Source organism: Lichenostomus cassidix, chromosome 5 (assembly GCF_008360975.1).
Source record: "Lichenostomus cassidix isolate B80296 chromosome 5, HeHo_3.0, whole genome shotgun sequence".
NCBI classification, from domain to species: Eukaryota; Metazoa; Chordata; class Aves; order Passeriformes; family Meliphagidae; genus Lichenostomus; species Lichenostomus cassidix.
The window spans coordinates 31,505,826-31,530,235 of NC_139486.1; the positions used below are offsets into that span (position 1 = coordinate 31,505,826).

At 37.7% G+C, this 24,410-nt stretch overlaps 1 protein-coding gene across 6 annotated transcripts; it reads right to left on the bottom strand.

The window, feature by feature from the left end:
* Positions 1–350: 350 nt before the first annotated feature.
* KATNBL1 (katanin regulatory subunit B1 like 1) lies at positions 351–24,321 on the bottom strand. Of its 6 annotated transcripts, none has more exons than XM_085062068.1 (10): positions 24,173–24,321; positions 15,848–15,975; positions 15,035–15,075; positions 14,397–14,676; positions 12,854–12,972; positions 12,628–12,678; positions 12,447–12,536; positions 11,812–11,901; positions 11,320–11,413; positions 351–569 (listed from the first exon to the last, which is right to left on the bottom strand). In XM_085062068.1, the coding sequence occupies exons 2-10, from the start codon at positions 15,959–15,961 to the stop codon at positions 504–506; spliced, it is 945 nt and encodes a 314-aa protein (XP_084918194.1). In that variant the 5' UTR covers positions 15,962–15,975; positions 24,173–24,321; the 3' UTR covers positions 351–503. The 6 variants fall into 6 exon arrangements, with proteins under 6 accessions (XP_084918194.1, XP_084918198.1, XP_084918195.1 ...); XM_085062072.1 differs by having other exon boundaries at positions 15,848–15,887; positions 24,173–24,295; XM_085062069.1 differs by having other exon boundaries at positions 15,848–15,980; positions 24,173–24,288.
* Between the last annotated feature and the right edge of the window lie 89 nt (positions 24,322–24,410).

A 24,410-nucleotide genomic window follows, 5' to 3' on the forward strand; every position in this document is an offset into this window, starting at 1 on the left:
TTACTCTCTTCTGAAAGCCTGAAGAATTCAGTAAAGCATCTTAAAAGTGGTGTTTATTCCAGGTGACAGAGATTCTGGTGTATAGTTTAGAATTACTTCTTGCAAGTGTAAATGTATGTTTTTAGATATTGACATGTCAAAATACTGGAAGGAGGAAACAAAACCGAATAATTGCCAGGGCTGCTTTCTATTTATGCAAGAGTTGTGGGGGTGGGTGGGTGGGATGCAGAGGGGAAGAAACAGTGCATAAACTCTTAACAAAAATATACATTGCACTGAGGTCCCAGGTAGTACCTGTCTAGAAAGGAAACAAACAAAACAAAAAACCTAAATCAAACCCACCAATCTGCTCATCTCTAAAACTGATAATCTTATTTTATGTGCTGTCCCTTTCTCCATAAAATAGTGTGATGCTCAATGAAAAACAACTGGACCTTTTAAAGGCTGCAGTGTAGCTACCTGGAAGAGGAGCATTCTTCAGCAAGGCCACAGAGAGCTTGAGCTCAGATGAACCACCAGCAAGTCCCACTGCAGGCTTTTACACAGCCCATTATCTGGCTGGACAGTCTCTGTGGCAGACAAAACATAGGGAGATTAGAAAGTCTGAGCTTGCACATTTAAAATCAGAAGATTCTCCTGGCATACAAAGCACACAGTCACATCTTAACCTAGAATAGGCACATACAGGAAAGAAAAACAGGTTATTTTATAACTGAATTGTTGACACGATTTTAGATGAGAGTTTTCTTCTAAGGGTAGTTCAGCTAGGAAAGAATCCTACTAAGGGTTCAACAAAAGGGTCGCGTAGCAGATGTGATGCTGTGTCTGAAGCTCACAAAGCAGATCAGGGAGCATTGCTGCAGCTGCACAACACAGCGCACAGCTCTGCATGGCTGACTGCTGGCAGTGCTGTGAGGGAAAGCAGCAGTATATATGAGGCAGTAGCTGCAATTGAGGCTGGGTTCAAACCATCCTTAAAGCAGTAATTGCTGCTTTTCTTCCTTTTATTTCACCACCAGATGTGGGAGCAAAAGGTAGGGCTTGCTGGAGCCATCCTACTCAAAATTATTTCTTCCTCTCACTCAAGTCTCTCATTGTTGAGACAGTAAAATTCAATTATACTGCTGTAAAGCCAACACAAATGATATTTTCATCAAACACCGTACTGCTCCTAAACGCCAGTGAAGATATTATTTCAGAGCATTAAAATCAGTTCAAGGTCTGAATACATTTCCTGGCCAAAAGACAACCCCAAATGCCTGAAAAAATGAGACAGTTATGCTAAACCAGAAACACATGGACAGCAGTATCTTGGAGACGTACCTTAGGGCTAATGGATAGAGACTGCTCTAAAAGGTAGGAAAATTAGCATAAGGTGAGTAAGTACGACAAAGGAACCACAGACAAATCCATTTTGTCAGAAAAAAAAAGTGTTAATGAAGATACTAAGATCTGTAGATTAATGATTTCTCAATACAGAAGTCTATTAATTAATCAAGATTTAGATCTGGTGAGTTTACAAAGGAAGAGAGGTTTTACAGTTCCTTTCACATAAGCAGAATCCTTAACATCAGAACTGTTTCAACCATATTAGACTTAAAAGAAGCACCAGAGGCTAAATGCTCATTTTCCAGAGCTCAGAGAGAACTATCAAATGAGGAAGCAGCATCAGAAGCATGTTTGCCAAATCCTGCAAACAGAAATGCTAAAATACGCCTCACTAGTCCCCAAAGGAAAAGCTGAAGTTTGCAAGCTGCCAGTTGTGAAGAAAAGCTCCAAGGGCGTTCTCCTCTTATTTACAACCCTTCAGAGTAAGGTGGCTGAGGTCATGAACCAAATATTCACTCTCGAAAGTAAACTAAATCACAGTGTATTAACCCTAAAAAAACCCAAAGAAATTGCAATATCAGAGACTCCTTGCTCAGAAAGGCATTCTTATGTCCCCTTTTTAATGAAAAATGGAGAGCAGCATTTTTTGTCATTTGGCTACAGCACCACTATATGCTAGAGACAAGTGAATCCTAGTTTTTATGGTTTGGGTTGAGTTTTGAATTGTTTGTGATTTGGTGAGTTTTGTTGTTTTGGGTTTTTATGCCCCTTTATTCTGTTTTTTTTTTAGCTTTAGTAGCAACCTTCTCTTCATCTAGAAAGCAACTAATCTGCTTTCTGAAGCAAGAATTGTGAGATGGAAAGAAACATGCCACCAGTAGAACATAAATGTATTGAAGTGCAGAGGAAAGTCCAAAAATGATACTTCTGCACAGAAATGAGTGCAAATGTGCTTACACAGCATTTTGTGAACATAACACATCCTCACTCTACCCAACTTCCTGATTATTTCATGTGGTCAGAAAACCGTGAAAGCCGTAAGCTTGCAAAAATGAAAATTCAAATTAGCACCAACAAATTTAAAGAACTGTACACAGAGGGGGAGGCAAGATGGGTCAATGGGAAAAAACTGCACCCCAAACCTACAAACTACTTGCCCCTCAGCAGCAGGATTTCTCCCTAACTATTCAGCAGCCTACCATTTGTAAAGGTTCAGAACTGTAGGCATTTTTAATTAATAGCCAGTAGAAAATTGGTAGAGCATTCACGTTTAAAAAACACTTACACACACACACAAACCCTCGTAATACAACAGCTTCATCTTGAACATCATGGTGGCTTCCCCAGTTGCCCTGTGTAGGGCATAAGCCTCTGAGTTTTCACAGTTCAGTGGCACCAACTTGTTTTGTAGTGAGAACCTGGAAGACCTGAGGGACAAGACATCACTTGGGAAACTAGGTGTGCCAAATATGAAGGCATTTTATTCTCACTTGGATAAGTGACAAGAATATGGAGCTGGGAATTCAGCCAAGCAGATGTGACCCAACATGTCAGAGGAGTGGAAAAGCAGCAACTGGGAGTAAAGACACTGCACTGTGAGCATCAAGTCTCCAGGCTTTGTGTAGTGCCTCACTGCTGTGGATTAGGCACACAGGACTGGAAAGACTTTCAGTTATCATCCTACCTCAATCTCCCAACAATCATAGGCACCCATTTCAGATAATGGGAGTTTTTGTACTGCATCTTAAACACTCCTCCTTCCCCAGTTTTATGCAAGTTGATTCCCTACATTGACATCCAGGACAGCACAGATCAGCCACAGTCCTGATTAGAATTTGACAGTGTTCAAGCTGTCAACGCCTTTTAATGATTATTGATGCCACCACCCAGAGGGCAATATTTTTACAGGCACCTCTTGCACCACTACCCCATCATCCAGTCAACAGATTTAGAAAACTCCCTCTCTGCTCTCTATCCAAAAACACCTTAACTGTAACATCTTAAAAAAAAAGGGGGGGGGGGCAGCAAAAGGCTCTAACAAAATTCATGTGAAAAGACAGTTGCTGTGGTGGGCAGGGTTCACTTCAAAACCAGCTACTCTGCTTATTCTGATGCTAATGCAGGCTGCTGGCACAGAATCACTCCAGAATTTACACTTCCATCGATCACCACTTATTTTGGTTGATTAAAAAGTCAAGCTTTTTAGACTTACCAAAACACAAGGCTGAGAACAAAACTTGCCAGCTATTTCTTTAGTCCTGCTTTGCTTTACTACTTGTAATAATAACCTAAACCTTACAATCTTGAAAATCAAGTTTTATCGGTACTTGTACAATGATGGTTAATTACATTTTTGTAATTTACTGTTTCCTGCAGCTGGAACATGAGGTAGCAGAGTCATCCAGAAATTAACTGCATTAACTAATTAATGCAGCAAGGTATTTTTTTCCCTCCTACTCAGTCAAACTTATTTTAAGAACTAAAATTTTAAGCAAACACACATAAATGCTTATGCCTTTAAGCTTCAAGACAAAGTACTATTAGCAGACAAAGAAAGTATTAAGAGATTTCTGCTCTCCAAACCAAATGCACAACAAATAGTTCCTTTCTGCATTCATCGCAGTGATTTTGTCAGAATGGAAAGAGCTGTTAAGACTTCAACTTCCCAATAATCTATCATTCCATTTTTATCATGACTAAGTACATAATATGACAGCTGACTTACACGAGAAAAGACAATTCAATAGTAATGAAATGTGCATTGTCCAAACAGTTGCTTGTATTTGTGAAATTGGAACCAAACATGCCACGGGTTTCTTGTGTGTGGCAACCTTCCTCTGAAGACATGTCTCTAAAAATTATTTCACTCTTTCAGAAAAGAAGTTTGTCTCATGCAGAAGAGATATAATGAAAGCCTGTTATCATAAAAGACAAAAAGACCAGCTATTTTTCTGAAACTGGAGTACTTACTACACTAAGTCTTTAAATCCATAGAACCACTGAAATGAGTAGAAGTGGCAACTGCAAGATCCATGCACAGTTTGGGCTTTCTGAAAGTGAAGTTCAATAGATTAAATTTAATTTAACAAAGAGACATCACAAATTACAAGAGCTGTTTTAAACTATCTACAGGTCACTTTAAAGTATGACACTAGGGTGCATATGTATTTCAACACTTAAACCTGTATGAGCAGGCAGTTTTGGAATGTAACATTATCTTGATATTCAGATTTGGGTTAATTGTTTCACAATACACACAGTGCTTATGTAAAAAAAAAAAAAGTATTAAGAATACGCTAACAGTATCAGTAAAGTCCACTAAGTTCTGTTTATTTCAAGCCTATACATATAGAAAACAGCCTCCTTCCCAAGTCCACAGAAAATTGTTATTCACAGAACTGCATTAAAAGAAGCCAGAAGCATATTTGTAAAAGCATTTTATCATGTTTTGGCATTTCTTTCCAAAGGGGATTGAAATGATTCTAAGCACCTAAAAGAAACAGTAAGGGAAAAATAAAAAGTTGGAAAAGATAAATGTGGCATCCTTGCGTTTTGTTACAGCAAAGAACAGATGTTTGAGATCCCAACACTTAGTTGCTCATCTACACTGCAGCACTCAACATGACTGCCTGAAGTGAAGCAGTGATCCGTATGAATTAGAAACACTGTGGAACACATTCAAGCTGAAAAAGCAGATCTCATTTTACAGCAAAGTGATCAGCAGCCACAATCTACATAAAGAGATACACTATGAAACCCCAGTCAGTACAGAAACAAAAATATTTCAGGTCTGCAATAGTTGAAGACTATGTGAATATTTCCATTTTATCCCTTTAAGAGACAGTGTTACACCTCCTGCCTCCCTTATGGCAGGTTAGTATCAGAGTCCAGCTTAGTACTCAATGCAAAAAAAAAGAACAGAAACAATACTGCAGCTACAATTATTTAGAATGAAAGCACTTTATTTTTTTCCAACCAAGTTCCAAGTCAAACTTGCAGCTGTGAGTGCACACTTCAAGTCATAGGTATTAACAGAATTTGTGTAAAAAGTTTTGTAGATGGGAATTTTTCCACAATTTCTTCAAATTGAATAATGTTAAATAGCTAGCCCTGTGTTTTGTCTAGAATTCCCATCTTCCCCTCCCCACTTCTAAAAAGAGACACTCTTAGTATATTTAAAGTAGATGAGCAATAAATTACATCATTAAGTGCTAAAGAATATCTGTGGAAAGAGGGAGAGAAATCGTTGCATTTAGTCTCATTCTGAGACATAAAACAAGCCATTTAACTCATGGAATAAACATAAATTGTTTAAAGAAGGATAATATAAGCACTAATAACACAAACATGCTCAATCTATTTTCTCTGTGAATCTTTATCTGTAGCCTACAATGATTACTGTGTGTAGGATGGTAGACTGAAGGCAAAAATTAGACTACAATGTCTGGCTTTTACCAAGGCTATTAAAAACTGCTTCATTTTTTTTTTTCCTTCACTAATGCAGCATCAGCTCAATATAAAGTTCATCTCAGAAGAATCAACTGCATTCATAAACTTTAGCATTTGCATTGTGCAGAGCTGGAATAACTTCACACCAGTACCATAATTTGCATGATTTTGTATTCTGAAATACTTGACTATGAACCACCAATTTCACTTTGCACCAGAAAACTAGGCACAAAAAATAGCTGCAAATCTCCACACTAAGACAGACATTCAGTCTTTTGTAGAACTGGAAGATCTGGCAAGATGAACTGGCAAAAGCAACCACTTACTAGTCTAAAATGAAAGCTGCACATAAGATACTTTCACATTTCCACACACAAGAATGTCCACTCTTCCAAGAAAAAAAATTACCAATTAGCACTATAGCATCCATCTTCAAAACCTTTATCTCTTCAATGTAAAATGCATAATAACTCTACCTCCAAACTTGCCTACTTCAGATACCAGAAAATGAAAATACATCCTGCTGTAAGATACATACAGTACAATGCAGTGGGGCTGGCTGATGTCACTCAGCATAGGGCATGTGGACATTGACCTTTCCTACTCTCCCATCCCTCCTGCACCTCAAGTGTTAAAACTGCAGCCTCTGATAAAGCAGCCTGCAGGAGGGGACAAATCATTTTATCTATATCTCATTACAGAGGGTAAGCTCCTGGAGGGCTGATGCTAATTTTTTTAATACCAGCAACAATCTGTAAGCACTACTAACTAGTCTGAAACTGCAGTACCTGAGTGATCCAAGAGTAGAGGACTCTTTACTGAGAAACAGGTGTAGCTCCTTCAAAACAGAGACATATATAATCATTGAGACATGCTAACTTCTTCATACCCAGCTAATTAATGGGATAGCTTTTTCCATCTCCACTTTTCAGTAAGCTATCAGCAATACCTAAGCTTAGCTGCTTACATTTACAAAATACTGGACTTCTTTTCTCAGCCCTGCAGAGACAGTTTGCCAGGATTCTTCAACTGCAGTTTAGGGGATGGGCAAATCCTGGGTCACACTTAAAAGACGTACTCCTTCAGCAAAACAGCCTCAAGTACTTTCAGGGAACATCGAGGCAAAATACATACTGTTTTTCAAAGACATGAGTTTCATATCAACTGGTACAACACGAAAAACAGCTTTCTGGAGGTGTTCTTCATCCTCAAGCACATACGTGCTTCTGCATCACAAGGACATACAGGAAAAGGACTAATTCTGCCTGGATCTTTTGATGCATCCTAGAAATAGCATTTTTTAGGAAGTACCAAAAGATTAGCATTTATGCATGATAGCTGATAAACTTAGCTCTTAGATTCACTGAGACAACTATATGGATTTAGTGGAGTTACACAGCTTTAAAGACATTTAACTCATGCTGACTTTGACCAGATATTATACATGTACATTCTGTAACAGCAAAACTGATTCCTACCCCTTTCAGAACTGAAGTGAATACAAGATGCTGAGCCTGGAATATTAGTGTGAATAGTTTAAATGAATTAAGAATATGATGGAAAAAATAATTTCATAATACAGACACCTGAATCCTGTTCCTACAGTCTAGTAGCTGCCTGAAAACAGTAAAAAATACATTTAAAATAAGGCACAGATACTAATGAGTTATTGTTTAATACTGTATCATTGATGCTGTCAAAACACAACTTTTGGCAGTTAAAAAGAATGCATTACTTCATTAGATATTCCTCAATCATGATCCTCAAGTCAATCTTACCTTGCCTCTAAAACAAAAGCACAGTCCACAGTTAAGGGTGGTAACTCCATGGCCACATACAGAATTCTATTATAAGCCCATGTATCTAAATTTACATTCAAGCTGAATTTTCAAATACTGGAGTATCCCTTTAACCAATTACAACTATGCTTTCTTATATTATCAGAAATAAATGGCCATGCATTACTTTGTCTATTAAAAAAAAAACCCAAAATATAAGAAAAAAGATCTGAGTTTCCATTACCTTTACAGTATTCTCCTTGAGGAATAATCTAAGAGTTTCAGCAACTGCTACCCAAATGATGAAGCTGGATTTTGTTACTTTTACATTTAAATGCTCAACAGAACAGTAAAGTAAAACAAGAATGTTGTCATAATATAGTTCCTTTACATTTTTAATTGACAGTAAGAACATTTACAAAGTCCTATCCCAAAACTTTTTGAGCATTAAATATCTCTAATCATACATAATAAATCTAGCAAAAACAATTTGGCTATGTGCATGTGTCCAGATTGTCCCACAATGTTGCCAGTTTTGGGATGTCCCAGAAAGTCTTTGTAATTGACTGCCCTAGGAAATGCAAAACCTTTGGTGGTTTACAGAACAGTCAAATAACCAAAAGCACCAAGTTCTGATGACAGATATCTAGCTGGCCTTCAGAAGTCACCAAAATTATACATAAACTAAATAAAAAATGAAGCAACAGGAGGCCTAAAAGTTATTGACCACTACAGGAGTTTTAAATTCATTTATTTAATATGTAAAAGCAAAACCCACTTGGAGCTATCAAAAGACTCTTCTGCATGTCAATAAAAGTGCACATGCTTAATGCTAGGTATGAAAACAACCCTTGTAAGTACTTAGTTTTTTAAGGAAGAAGTCTATTTGGTCATACATGCTGTGCATGTATACTTTGAAGTGAAGAGCTGGCACTTCGTAAGTTTTAATTGAAAAAGCAAGCTTCCTAATCATAAAATTAAAAAAGGCAACAGCAAGCCTAAGATTAAGACTCCCTCAGAGCTATTAAGATATAGCTTTTAAATTAAAATAGAACAGCTTATCAATATGACAGTAAAAGTGTTTACAGCTGTATTCTCAATGCTGTTGTTGGTATGAATTTGCCATCATTGATCAGGCAAGAGCACGATCAATTTTGCAAAAGCTCTTTGTCAGTTTCTTAAAGGAGGTAGTATAAAAAGGATGTGATTTGAATAACATGGCCTCACCTGGCTGTAAACATTTCAAACAATAGACATAAATATCTATGATAAAAAGTATTATGGAAGAGATTTTTCTAAAAATGGGTATTTTTGAACTTGAAAAGAAAAACAGTAGATATATTTAATATATTTACTTATTTGCATGTAATTTGAATGATACAGAACAAGATTACTGTGTTAGAAATCCACATACAATATAAAAACATTTGTTAGACATAAATTCACCATTCTGCTGACATTTGCAATAACTGTTTATCCAAGCTTAACTTCAGGTATTTATAATATTTTTCATACATGAATCTTTGTATATGTGCAATGTTTCATTAACTACACAATGTGAAACCCTGATTTTTGTAGTTTTTCATCACAATCTGAACATAATAGCTATTTGCATCTTAACACATTGGCTTTTTGAAACACTAGTAATTAAGGCATCTTTGCTGTATAGTTTCTCAATAGTGCAAACAAAAACTGTCTTTAATAATTTGATTAAAACATAGAAGTAACTGAATATCCCAAAGTTTTTTGTATTTTTTTAAATGTAATTGGAAGATAGTTGTGCATTTTGGAGTTCTCTTGTGAAAGAGACATTTAGAGCTCATAATGCTGATTGGTTTTCTTGGTTCCTTATAACTGGTTCTGCTGTCTTGTCTTCACAACAGCATAATTCATCTTCTTTTATGTGATGATGTTGTAAAATACAGTAGCATTTAAAGGAATACCTAGTAACTGAGCAAATCCCAAATGCAGCAAAGGCATACAGTTTTCATAGTGCACTTTCACCTCACTGAAGTAAAAGTTGCTCCTACTAGACATTTTTTCCACTTCAATGTGAAGTAGATTGTTAGGGTTTTGTTAGTGGTTTCATTAAACAGCTTGACAGTTCAGTCCTCTTCTGCCAGTATTTCTCAAAAGGCTTTCAGTACATATTTCAGGGATACTTTAGGGCATTGTTTCACCACATAAGCACAGTTTCCCCATCATGTCAGTGTAGCTGCAATAAATAAGCATTTACATCCTACAAGGAAAAAAAAGAGAAAGTGTTTGTCACGTTACTTATAGCTGTAACATCAACTCTACGTCTGAAGCAGGATAACCAATCAGGACCATAACACAAGAATAATTATATTTTCTAAAATTTCAGAAGTCATCTTAATGATTACTTTCAATTAATGCTTTCAATGACATTTCTTTGTGTACTAAAAAGCCTGCAAGAAGAGTAGGATTAGTTTTCAAAGCCATCAATTTAGTCTGTTATTCCTCTGCTCCCTGCATGAACAGGAAAGATAATCATCATCATATCATCATGTAGTTAGAACATGTTCCATACGATATTCCTTCACCCAATCCCTCCAACATTCTTCTACTACTTTTGCTACTGACTTGCTCAGGTAACCTTGACCACAATCTACCCTGATATACATTAAGAAGCCAGCAAATGAACATAAAGGGAACCTGAACCCTAGAGAAACAAACTGACACTACCTATAACTGCCATGCTGATCTAGCAAAAGAACTAGGCAGTCTTCATTACATGCTCTCATAGCTCCACCACTTCAGAGTTAGAAGTCAGTCTTCTGCATCCCTGCTGACTGGAACTCTGCAAGAAGTTTGTAATTATCCTTGTAGGGCCATCATAATTGAAGTTGCAGGTGCACTTCAATTTTGTCCAAGAAAAAAAAGGAAATAACTAACTTACTTGTTTAATACATCAAAGTGATTGATTCTGTAGCACAGAATTATAAATTCCATAAAACTCTTTAAGATAAAAGCAAAAGATGCAATTTTTAAGTTCTTCTCAAGTTCACTCAAATCCTGCACACAACCTGCTGTAACTCCTTTCTCACTGTCTACCTTCATCAGGTCTCTCCACCTGGAGGTTTTTTACTTAGTGTAACTTTTGGTGCCCAATCTCAGAAAGCCATGTTTATACAGATGAGCATGAGCAGCAAAAACACGCGTCTACCAGACATGCTCATTATGTTACTGATACCACAACCTACTGAGAAAGGCAAGCAGGGAATTGTCTCAAATACACTCTCCTGGTCTCCACAAACTCATCATTTTCTAAGTATTAGGTCAGCAATATGCTTTACAATTTAGTATGTTGTCACTTGCCCCAGTCACCTGATGTACAAATGCCAGTGACATTCCTGCACTAAGATTCTCCATTCTGCATTACACTTACAATGTACAATGGGTACGACAGATGTAAGACATCTGTTGTCTCCACAGTCTACCTACTCAACAGAGCCCTTTTTAATATCAATTTTCAGGCTTATTAGTATTAGCTACTTTGTTATTAAGGAGATGCTTCTTCTGTAAAGAAAGAGAAAAGGAAAAGAAAAATTATTACCATTCCAAATCAACTATTATAGGAAATCAACTCCAGATTTCCGTAAAAACCAGGCAATATACTTGAGCATTAGCAGAAATTGAAGTAAAGTGTTTCTGCCAACCACAGTTTCACGCAAGTAAAACAAGAGGAATATTACAAGTGATACAACTATGTTATTACTGAACACAACTGGAACTGGATTACCTTAGCTATATTACCAGTATATCCTGGAACCAGAGTAAGATGATTCTCCTGTTCCCACAAAACACTCAGCTGTTGTTTTAAAATATGAATATTTCTGAAAGAGAATGAATATCACTTTATAACACAGGCAGTACATTTCAGTAGCCTCTGTTACTAAAACAAATTAGTAATACAGCACACAGACTTAGCCTTCTGTAGCCTTCTACAGCATTGGTATACTCCCTGATATGACTATGTTCTACATGTATTAAAACATGGGAAAAAAAAAAAAAAAAGAAAAGAAAAACAAAACCAGTAATTTGACTATGCTTAAAGTAAGCTTCCAAACACCACCTGTGTCGTAAGAATAAAATAATTACTTTAAGGTTTAACTTTAAAATTATAATTTTGCCTTTTTTAGGCAAGGTGTGTTCCTACTGATCAAAATTAAAACAAATCAAGAAGAAATACACTACAGAAACATAATTAAATGTTTTCCGACACTATACTCACCCATCTTCTGCCTTTTCTGTATGTGCAGATAGTTCTGACCACCATCTTTTAATGACAGCCTGAAGCCAGTTTAAACCAACTATCACATATCTGCAACAACACATTTTACACATTATGCATTTCCCCCTCCCTGTACATTATCTACAGGTCAGATAAAGCATTGAGATAAATTGGTAAGCAATTTAGAAAGCAACATATTTTCTATTATGAAAGAAGAGAAATCTAGACAAATTGCTAAGTTTAAATACTTGCCTAGATTTGCAATTTCACAGTGGTAAACTGAAGTTCTTGAAAAGTAGAAATTCTTCAGGTATTCTGCCTCAAAACTCTGCCTTAGTTTCATGTTATAATGCAAACTAAAACCTCAGTGCTATTCTTTTTTACTGTTTAGGATAAATAAATCTGCATAAAGGCAAAGCCAGTCCTCTCCCTTGAGTCCTTAACATTGCAGAAAAGAATTTCTGCACCACAGTTTTGTTAAAGATTCACAGGAAAGCTTCTATTCCAGAGCTTTCTCATCTCCTGAGAAAGGCAGAGTTAGGAGAAGGGGCAGAGGACTAAAAACCATTAATTTCCAGGGCTCTGCATAGCCAGGAAGTAATAGTGTTTTAAAAACATCCCAAACTGATACTTACTCTTCGTATTTGCTTTTTAGCAGAGATTTCACTAAAGGCAAAAGATCTACGCAGCAGCCAACTGAAACATATGGTTTTTCTTCCTGTAAACTTAAAAAACAAGATGTTTCAGTGAAAGTGCTTGAACTTCAGTGTGGTTATAAGCAGAGTCTAATCCCCCACTTTTTTTTTTGGTTTGTACCTGTTTGTAAGCACAGGAAGGCAGTCTACTACTACTCCAAGATCCTGTATCCTAGAAATATTAAGAATAAAATCAGAAGTGTTACTAAAGGATCCCAGGTTGAAGTATATGCTTCCACTATGATTTAAAAGTATTACTAAGTCACAACATTTATGGAACTGCAAAAAATACTGTGGCATATTTGAGATTGCTAACATTTTAAGGATATGAAAGAGACTGTTTTTACCTCACTAAGTAGGCTACCAGTTCACTTATACTTCTCCTTCTCCAAAAGGTTAAAGCTACATTCAGTCTCAGATTCCTGCTGAAAAGAACTTGAGCCATAGTTTCATGGTCCTGAGAAACCTGTATGTTTTCAAAAATATAAATGAAGTTTGACACAGTGAAGTTAGGTAGCCAGCAGTAAGATAACAAGCTACTCTAATATAATAGCCTGGTATATGATAATATACTTTTCTACCTTTATGTTGATGAGTCTGTTTTAGAAATGTAGCTAACAATCGCCTTAAAGTCATACATTTCCCTTAGAAGGGGGCACAAAAAGATTAGCCCTACTTTACACAAAAGCTACAACAACAAGGTTTGTACCAATTTACCATCTTAGATAGGTATCTAATAATTAAAACAAGCATTCATGAGCATCAACCTATAATTCTCACAAACTCTGACAACTTTTTACTTAGAGGAGTATTAATTTTGACACAATTCAGACACAAGTAATTACGTGCATTATTCCAAACTCGACAGAAAAGGTTCATTTCTGAAAAAGCTTGTTCTCTGAATGAAGTTCAGGCATTTTAATTAATTAGACCTTGGATTGGAATGAACACTGAAGCACCACACACATCTCTCAAACCAGTTAAATAGTCATCTGTGGCCAGTGATCTGGTCCTTAGCTTCCCAGAAAATGAATCTTTCCATATCTTCATTTCTCTACCCTTCTTTCTGCAACCTCTTTGTTGTAGCTATTCTTCTCTTCTCTTGAAAACATCAAATAAACAGTGCAGGAGTGCTGCAGACTTGCACCTCCAGCCCACTGGACTCTCAGGGCTCTCTCCTCATGGCAGCCCACATTTAAGCACCATGACAAGGCAGCATGGTGAGAGTCTCTGATCTTACCTTCCCTGCCATGCCTCACTTTAAACACATGCAAGCCTCGACGAGTAACAAAAATCTATTGTGACAGAAATGCAAACTTCAACATTAAGAGACTTAAATGGCCTTCACTGTCACAAAATCTGTTTCATCTAAACATCTAACCTTCTAGCCAGTTTCAGAAGCCGTGCAAGCATCCACTATGTTTCCTCAACCAATCTTAACAAGAAATAAAGTCTTATAAAAACATTTAAGTCAGTTTCACACACACTAAATTGATACTGCTATTGAAAATTGTCCTAACCTACCTTACCCAGTTTATTCTCACTGATCCACTAACACTTTCACACTTCTATAAACACGCATATGGACATGCCAGTTCATGTGTCCTGCCAGTTCATGAAACCTAACCAGGGCAAAACACTCTCCTTTGGTGCTGGTACAATTTTAACCCACTCAAGTCTGGCAGATCTGAGCTTCTGACCCAACACAAACATGGAGAAAGTGAGTAGGACTATTACTGCTGACAACTGTATCACCATAAACTGACAGACTGTAAATCACAAGACCTGATACTGAAAGAATTGAAGAAAATTAATCTATGTGAAAGCTTTCACAGATAATTACTAGGAATAGCTGTTTTTTACACTGAAGTTTCTTTAAACTCTACCCACCTCTGAAAAAAATCCACTGTATTTGGATGAGGGGCCTTCTGTTTGAGATGAGCCAGAGTCACTAGAATTCAGCAAGTGTGTACGACTGTTGTGAAGTTTTGCCGGCAGATTCCCTGCACAAGCCAGTTCATTTTCTTTATTTGCCATGTCACAGCCCCTAGATTTAGGGCACAGTTTCTTTCTGTAACAAGGCTTTGGAGTATAACAATGAACTTTTCTTTTACAATACACCACTTTGAAAAGAGAGAGGGGACTGGTCACTGTTTTTCCAACTGTTATTCTGCAATAATAAAGCAGTATTTTAGAGAAGGTTGCTCTAAACCTAATAAATTGCATTATTATGTTATATATACAAATATGAATTCAGCAATCAGCTTTCAGGTTATTGAAAACATTTTTTCCCTGACATATACCTTAATGACACTTGAGTTATCAGAATTAATGTCACCAATATTCTTCTCTGTTTTCATTAATGCAGAGACTCATTAGGGAAGAAAACACAAGAACCAAGAACTGTCATTAAAATCAAGACCTATATCCATTTGTGTCTGCTTTGGTGCTGTAATCAATTTCAACTGCTTCTTCCCTACCTCTGTTCACACTTTAAACTCAGATATTACAAAGCACAGCCCTCCTACCTGTTTGTGTATGAAGCCAGCTGTTTTGGAGATTTCTTACCCTGGGAGAGAGGAAACAGAGAAGAAAAAGCTGTATTACTAAAAAAAGGGTCAAACACTCCCATCTGTACTACATAACATTAATGGTAACATTCACATTGTGCATATCTGCAATACAAAGTTATGATCTTTCTTGTTAACACAGTCAAAATCATGTGAGTTTTAATTCATAATTTCAGTAAGCAGACAGTGGAGAGGCATCCTAACCACTGTTTGATAAGTTTACAGTAAGTTTGGCTTTCCAGTGCTTCCTCTGTACTCCACTGCCTTCCTCTTCCATACAGTAACACAGGTAAGAGGTTATAAAAACTGCTTTTGGGTAGCAAGAATCTAGTGAAAATATATGTGTTATCAATGTGTAGATCAAGCTGCATGACTATAAGACAGATCCTTTTCAACTCAAGTTTTACCTACTCTGCCTCTCACTTTTGCCATGTAGTTCTCTTTGCAAGAAAGAACTTTCTCATGGTAGAATTCCTGTATTGAAACATTCTTAGCTAGATTGCAGAAAAGCAGGCATGACTAAGACTGCATCAGTACCTACTGCTCACATGGACGATGCGATGCACTGAGCCGTGCAGCCGCTGCTGTATCTATTATAACACAGTTTTTATACTGTAATTGCTGCTCAAGTTAAAGTTCTATTGCACATCTAAACATCCAATACTTAGTAGTGCTGTGCTTCCAGTTTTAGATTGCTCAGAACTATGAGCTCGTTAAAAGTTTTGTCAGAGGACATTAAAAAAAACCCAACAAACAACACACACAGCTTACCTCCTTCATGATCTTTCTAGTGGAAGAAGAGGTTCTTTTTCTGGGGAGATCAATGGGATGACCTTCAATATGCAATACTTTCTGTTTTTTAACATTGTGAGCTTCAGATGCCATAATCTCTCAAATCCCTGTTCTCAAGTGAAAGATACTTAGTTATATTTTCCAAAGTATTCAGTCAATTTCAAATGCAGCTAGCAAAACCAGTAAAAAGAATTCAACAATTCACAAGATCTTCCATCCTATAACTAACCCAAGACATCATCCTTTAGCAAATGTTAGCTGGAGGTCTTATCATTAACATGGTGGTAAGCACTTCAAAATTAGCTGTCAAAAAGAGGAAATGAAACAAAAATCACCCCAAGAAACAGAGGCAGAGATTTTATTTTCACACCAGCTTGTTACACTTTCACTGAGGGGCATCATACAAACAAGAATTCAAGTGAAAAATAAGGCAATTTGTGAGACTCTGTCCTCACACCATGAATCTCATCTGCTGCCTAGAGAAAAATAATTGGTTCCACAACTGTTTCCAAGTGAGAAAAGCAGCTAAAAACTGATTCCTGTTTTTCAGGAAGAAGGCAAACTTCATCAAAATAACAAAAGTTGAAAAAAAAAAAAGTGAAATATCTTCCCCTTAATTTATTGGCAAATGCATAACCCCCTCCACCCCCCCTTTTTTTTTTTTTCAAAACAGAACTTTGGCCTTCCTTTCATGCTAAAACACACAACTTTACGTCTAAAGTACTTTGTCTTGAAATATGCATATATGTCTACAAGAATCAACACCAAGATTGAGACAGTTTCATATGATTTTGCATCTTTTTTAAGTGATCATTAGATCCATTGCTTGAGACTGGATTCAACTACTACATCATCACAGAGCACTATTTTTAAAGTATTTTAGCAAGATATGCTATGCTACTTTTGGAAGACAACCACTTACTCTGATATTATTGGGTTCTCCCCTAAAAGGTGAAACTCTAGTCCCCAACATGACTGCTCTAATCTCTCCCCTCCATCTTTAGCAGCAGTCCTATGCCTTTTACTCTATGTAGCAGTTTGATCCCACATTAAGAACTTCAGCATTCAAAAGACTAAGACACTGAGCACTGGAAAAGCCAGATGGGAAATAGCTTATTAGCCACGAAAATCCTTCCATGCACCAGCTAAAGGCCATCAGTTACAACAAGCAGGTGGCAGGCTCTAAACAAGATAGAAGCTGCATTCTAAACATCAGGCACATTAAAATCCACATTGTAGGGTACAGTGGTAGAAAAAAAAAAATTCAAATCTTTTGGTTTTCTTTAGAACTGGATCATAACCGAAGAATTTCATTTGAAAGCTCCCTCTCAAAAAAGGGAATATTTACTGACTAGAGTCCCTGACCCTGTAAGATGGGAACAGGGAGCCCTCAGACTACTGAAAGAATTGAAAATGGCAGCATTATTTAGGGCAAGATTTTTAACAAATGTTGTCAAAATTTTTCCAGATATAAGTCTGGATTAAGACTGCTTCATTAACTTTATTTTTCCACACTATGGGATGGTGAGAGAAGAGTTAACACTTTGTTATCTCTCCACACTTCCTAGTTCTTCCACATAGGCTTGCTTGTAAAGAAACTTTTCCCTGAAGTTTAGAAAACACCTCAAAAAAGATAAACACCCTTTCCTCTGCTTATCAGACTGGTTAAAACCATTATTTGGACTCAAAATGAGCTGTATATTAAAATTTGAACTTGGAGCACAACACAAAGGCATATGCTGAACAACAGAACTTTTGAAGAAAAGTCCAACCTAACAATCCTAAAATCCAAACAAATTCACCCTTTTATGCAGGGCTGTGATAAAGAGGACTTGGAAGTCTTGATTTTTGTTTTTGCTTCTATTCACTGTTTGAGAATAATACTGAGGGGAAAACAAACTCTAAAATGGGGACAACCTCCAACCACCAGAGCTAAACCACACAGAATCATCTCATCTCTGTTCCTGAAGCATTATTTTTTTTACTACTCCCCAGCTTACAATTCTTCATGCCTAGAAGTGACTAGAACATTAACTAATTCTTCTAACAGTAACTGCTTCATATTTTTCCTTGTTTAATAAATGATCTCAACCTACCCTCCTCTTTCACACTAAGCAGTACACAAGAATCTGATCACCGAAACAAAAGACAGCACTGTATAATTAGAATGCTTTTTGCTTAAAAGAAGTATAAAATAACAGAAGGCTAGAAAGAAACGTCTTACCAAGGAAACTCAGTTAGTGTATCAGTTTTTAATACTGGGCTCTGAAGAGCCTAAGGTAGCATCTCAAAATACCTGAACTGAAGAGAGATGACCCTGGACAGAAGGAAATTCCTTAAAAAAGGCTGCAAGTGCCCAGGAGAAAAATTAAAAGAATTTTACATTCTGACAAATCTGACACAAGAATATATTATCCATCAGCCTCCCAGTTGAAACAGGATGAGAAAACAGAACTATCAATTCTTTCCCTAAAGACTGGTAACAGAAACTCAAAAGCTCAAAAGATGATCAGATAAAAAGGAACATCAGATGAAGCAAAGTAAAATCCTCATATATGACTTCACTGTCCAACAGTTTGGAGAGGTTTCCATAGTTTAACCTGTTGAGGGTCGCAGATTATGCAGAAGTAGCAGTGAACATTTATACAGTAATGTAATAGCTATTCTGTGAAGGTGCAGAACATCTCCCTTGGAGCTGACAAAACACCTAAAGAAATCTCATGTGGAAAACACAGTCACTATTTAAAGAAAGCCTAAAGGAAGATCCAGACTGACAGTTGCGCTAATTAGTAAACAAAGTAATCAAGAATAGACTTAGTGGACACAAACAAAGAATATAGTGGGAAAGATTCAACCTGCTGTCACTAAGGCAACAAAGCCTGGAGAAGAGAAAGCTCTGAGGTGACCTCATTGTGGCCTTCCAGTATCTGAAGGGGCTACAAGAGAGCTGGAGAGGGCCTTTTTACCAGGGCATTTAGTGATAGGCCAAAAAGTAATAGCTTCAGACTGAAAGAGGGTAGATTCAGACTGGATATTAGGACAAAATTCTTTACTGTGAGGGTGGTGAGGTACTGGAACACATTTCCTAGGGAAGTGATGGATGCCCTGACTCTGGAAGTGTTCAAGGCCAGGTTAGATAGAGCTTTGAATAGTCTGGGCTAGTGGAAGGTGTCCCTTCCCATGGCAGGGAAATTGGAACTAGAAAATCTTTAAGGTCCCTTCTAACCCAAATCATTCTGATTCTACGAAATCTTTCTCTGCAAAATTAATGGAATTTATTAAAAGTATGTGGTAGTACAACATGGATAAAGGATAACTAAATTATGGACTCCATTTGAATTTCCAAGTCCCTCACTTAAATCTTGAAGAAACTAAGAAAACAAGTGATAAAAAGGAAAGCTTTTGCATGTAAAAGTACCTAAGGAACAACCATAAATTGTCTAAGCAATTTCCATGCTGCAGAAAATCACCTCCAGACCCATGGAGAAAATCTGCATTGGTTTATGCTGTTCAATATATTCATAAGTTACCTCACAAAAGGGGATGAGTACTTAGATGAAGGCTGTTGACAATACAAAGTCATACCAGCGTGTGAAGATGAGGGCTAACTGAAGAACTGGAAAAGGACTGTAATGTACAATAATCAGAAGCAATGATTACAGATTAATATAAAGACACTATTAATATAGACACTAACCTATGTGTCTGCAGGTACAAGAAAATTCTGGGTTCCTACTGGAATCACATTCTCTGAGGTAGTAACTGCCACCCACAGTAATATCTGGATACATGACAGTTTACTTCAGATCATTTGGACTGCTCACTGCTCCATATGGATCAAGAAATAGTTAGAAGAACACTGTTGGAACAGTGCATAGAACTAATCTGTGCCTGCATTTCAAATTCTGAGTGCAGGGTTAGTTAACTTTCTTTAAAAAAACCGAACCAACCCAAAAAGTAAGAAAACCCAAACTTCTAAGTAAAAAAAGAGCTCAGACAAAGGCAAGTTAAAAAATACATGGAATACTTTCCATGTAATCAACATCTGGGTAGATGAGCCTTTTTTGTCTGGTGAGAAGGCTACGTATAGCTGACAGGGGAAATAAGACAAAGGCCTAAAAAATTAACGGCTTTGAGAAGTTGTATAGAGATTGTTTCCTGTCCTGCCCAATATAAAAATAAAGGGTCAAAAGACAATAGCTGATGATTGGATCAAAACTAACAAGGATAAGCTCTGTGCAAATTATAATCAACCTGAACTTGGTACAGGATATTGCGGACCTAAATGTTTTATATGGGTTCTAGGATAGACTGTGCAAAGTCATTAAATAAAATAGACTAAAAGTGATTTAATTCAGATATACCACCCAGGTAGTCCAAACAGCAGAACACAAACAGAAGAATCTGGTATATATAAACCTAACAGTGATATAGTAATAAACTTAGTCAACATCTTAAGAAACCAGCTTTGAAAGGCTTAGTAACACCTAACAAAATGCTGGCTGGCCAGCAATTAAAAAGATGAATGCTACAGGATGAAAGGCACTTTACATGGCTCTTCACAACTTTGATTTCCTATTTGCTATCTGACATCATCTAGGGAAAGCTAATTAGACACTACAGCCTCCTGTAATTTTGGGATATACACTGAGGATTTTTAAACTGACATGAGATACTAATTTGCACAGAGTCAATTTATACCATAATGTCTTTAATTTCCAACCTTTCCCTTGTGATGAGCACAACTAATCGTATTTGATCAGGACAATCAGCTATACAATCTCATTGAAGCCAATGCATCTCCTTCGCTTTACAAAGTTTTTTAAAATGAATGAAAGATAGAATGCATGTCCCTTCAGCTCTGCTTTGGTCTATTGTACAATCCTAAACTGTTTAACAACTGTAACAAGGTAGACCGCAAATTTGAACAGAAATGCATGATTTCATTAGGCTCACAGAATCAAATTCCACTAAATTCTGCTATCCCGTGGGCAATTTCTCATAGCAGATGACAATCTTCCCTTCTCCCCCTTTTATTCTCTTCAATCTTCAGTAAGCAGAAGAACTAAAGTAATAGCAGCTGCATATCCTGAGAAGAAGCTGGTTTGTCCCCACAGTCAACAGACAGCACCTGTGCAAACTTTTCTTGATGGCTCTCCTGGTATTTTCTCTGATCTCTACCAGCTGCAATAAAACTCTTCAGGTCACACCAGAATTAGGCAAAGAAAGTCAGCACTAACAGGCTTTCAAGTGCATATCTATCAAAGGCAAGTATTAACAACTCTGCCACTCCCTCCCATCGTCCTATGTTCTGGGCACGGCCCCTAGAGAGGGACAAACTCTTCTTGACACGTTATGTAATCTGCCTGTGTATTAACATAACATTATTTTCTTACAGAACACAGGCTGGACTACTTTGCATGGCAGCAAGAAAAACGTACAATAGTTAGATACATGAAGTCATCAGCAATACCTTTTAAAACACACATTCTTCCATCCTATTCCTTGTCCAAATTCTTAACACCTATTTTTCCCTGCAGCATTCCATGTGCACTAGCCATTGCGAATGTTTGTGGGATTCTCCCCAACCCACAGCAACCCAAGTGCAAGTTCAAGGATGACAACATTAAACTCAGATGAAAGAGCTAAATTCCTATTCCCAAGGAGGGGAGTTCATGCTTTGAAAGCATTCCAAATAGGTATGCATCAGGTAAGCAGTAACGATCAACTGACTTCACAGCAGATTAACAATGGTCACAAGAAACTCCCAAGAATGGTTATTTCAAATTTACTTCCAAACAGGTAATTAGCTTACAAAAATAAATTAGCTCTATCTTATGATGTAGAAGTGATTTTGTAAGCTCGGCATAATTTTCTTTCATTTTAGCTCTGACAAATATTACAAAATCCATCTGTCTTTCTTTTAGAAGGCTTCCACATCCTTTGAATATGAAACAGCTTGTTGGCTTTTTTCAAATTCCTTTTTTAGCAACTGATGTACTGATGGCTGATCAGCCGTTAAATACCAAATTTTCTTAAAAAAGGAAGTCAAGATTCTTAGGAGTATGTTAATGCAAAATTTTTCCGCAACACTATAAAGAGTGTCTTACATGCCAGCAGATCACAGCTTTTTAATGTGCTACACCTGTCAGGCCATTTCTTCTAGTTTAAAGTTCCCTGTATTGTTGAAAATGACAGGAATTTTGCTATATTTGCAGTAAATACAAAGACTATTTGAACAACAAGTTATGGTAAATTAGCTTATACCTAAGATTTAAGCTCATTTTCCTCTTACATATAGAATTTGTAGGTGGTCCATTGTCAGTCATAATTAACCTCCAAAAATGACCACAAGTCACAGTTCATTCAAGTTTAGTGAGAATGAATCCAGGCGTGCATTAGCTCTCCTTGTGGAGATAGCCCAGGTATCTAATTGAACCTTATTCACATTTTCTACAAAAAAAAGTCAAGCAAGTACTCAGTTTTCTGCACCTGGAGGTACCATTTACAGATATGGTAAGCTGCCATAAAGTAGTAGCAGTTGTCAATGGTTTGGTCCTTTCTGAAGTCATCTTTCAAGATTGAAAAGATATTTCTACCTGTTGATTTTCACTTATGAACACTCTGGGGATGTAAGTTTGGAAAAGTTTTATAACTGAGAGGTGTTATATAGGAAATAAATCTCCACTACACTGAAGCTCCCACATTAATATTTTACAAAAGCCTTTAAGAAACTACTCATGAAATACAGCAAATTTTTTTTACCATTTATTGCTCAACCCAGAGAGTTTAAAAAAACTGCAACAAGAATTTTGAATTCAAACCCTGAGACAGACATACTGGAAAACCCCTCAAGCTCCAAATTTAGTGAAGGCTAAGTGGGTACTCACTACATCCCCACTTGGCTGAAAAGTCTGTGACTGTATTTCATACAGCTTCAATATTATTTTTTACGCTACCTTTAAATACACTTTTCTTATTGACTGTAGTCTGTTTATAGTATTAAAAAACCTTCTTACTTTAGAGTCGAGCTTCTTACTCTGGGACCAACACAGAGTTAATTAAAAAAAAAAAAACTTATTCAAATTATTATGAAGTAATAGCTATGAAATATGTATTATATATATTATTATGTTATATGTAATATTATGAAGTATAATGAAAATAAATTTAAAAGAAAAATTTCAAAAGCAGGTAAGTGAATGTATATATATACACTGCTATAAGAATACGTACATATCAGAAAACCCGCATATGCTTTTAAATACACATATATAATTTATCTTATTAATACTATTTTTAATATATTATAATGAAATCCTGAGCTATAAACTTTAGGAATTCATATCAGTGGTAATTTGAATTCAATGAAATAACACTAGAAAAATTTAAATCAAAACTACATACACTGTTAATAGGAAATTAAAGCAACATCTTTAGACAAGAACACGATCCAGTCAACAAGGCCAAAAAGGCACAAACCGCCTTCTGTTATGCTTTATTTCTACTAACATGGATACTATTTTATTTTTTCCCTGATTACAGCCGAAGAAAAATAGGAAGAAGAAAACAGGGGAACAGGAAGAGCAAAAATGACAGTCCACGAAAAGATGGACGAAAGCTGCTTTTAAGCAAATGGACCTAACCTTGCTCCAAAACAGTGCACGTTACAAAAACAGAAACAAAAGGTGTCCAAGATCACCATCTAATCTCTCTCCTTAAAAGATCTCCCTATTTAAAATGTCTTTATTTTAAATCTGCATGCCAAATCCTCCTGCACAACACTGAAAAAATAATTTGAAGGCTTTTGAACAAAGTAATTAATGCAGGATCTCATCTTCAAGCACTTAAGATTCTTCCCCCCCTTCCTTCCCCCTGGAATCTGTCACACCCAAGAAATTAAATCCGTCAGCAGGCCTCACACCCAGCTTGCTGTCCTCCCTCCCTCTCGGCAGCCCCAGAGCCTTCCCCGCTCTCCTGGCACGTATCTGCCATTGCACACGCCTGCTTCCAGCGAGGCTGATGGCACCATTTTAGAAAGGGACCCAAGTGCCAAACTCGCTCTCTGCAGGCGGCAGGCACAGCAAACCGTGGCGGGGGGCCGGGCGGGGCCGCCGGGCAGCGCCACGGAGCGATCCGCGCCACGGAGCGATCCGCGCCCCGCAGCCCCCGCCGCCGGCCCGCAGCCCGGCCCGACGCCTCGGAGCCGCGCCCGGTCCCGACGGGCCAGAGGCAGAGCCGCGGCCCCGCCGCGCTCCCCCCGGCCGGCGGCCCCGGGCTCCCGGGCACCGCCGCGGCACTCACCCGCTGCTCATGTTCGGGGCCGGGCCGGGGCGGGCGGAGCGGCGGGAGCGCTACTGCCGGGGCCCGGCGCCCGGAGCCTGCGCCATTCAAACGCCGCCGCGGTGCACGCCGGGCCGCGCGCGCCACACCACGCCCCGCCGCACGCGCCGCGCGGCATCCCGGCGCCCTCTGCCGGCCGCGCCTCTCGCCCCGCGCCGCCCCGCCCTGCCCGCGTCACTGCGCACCTGCGGCCTGCGGG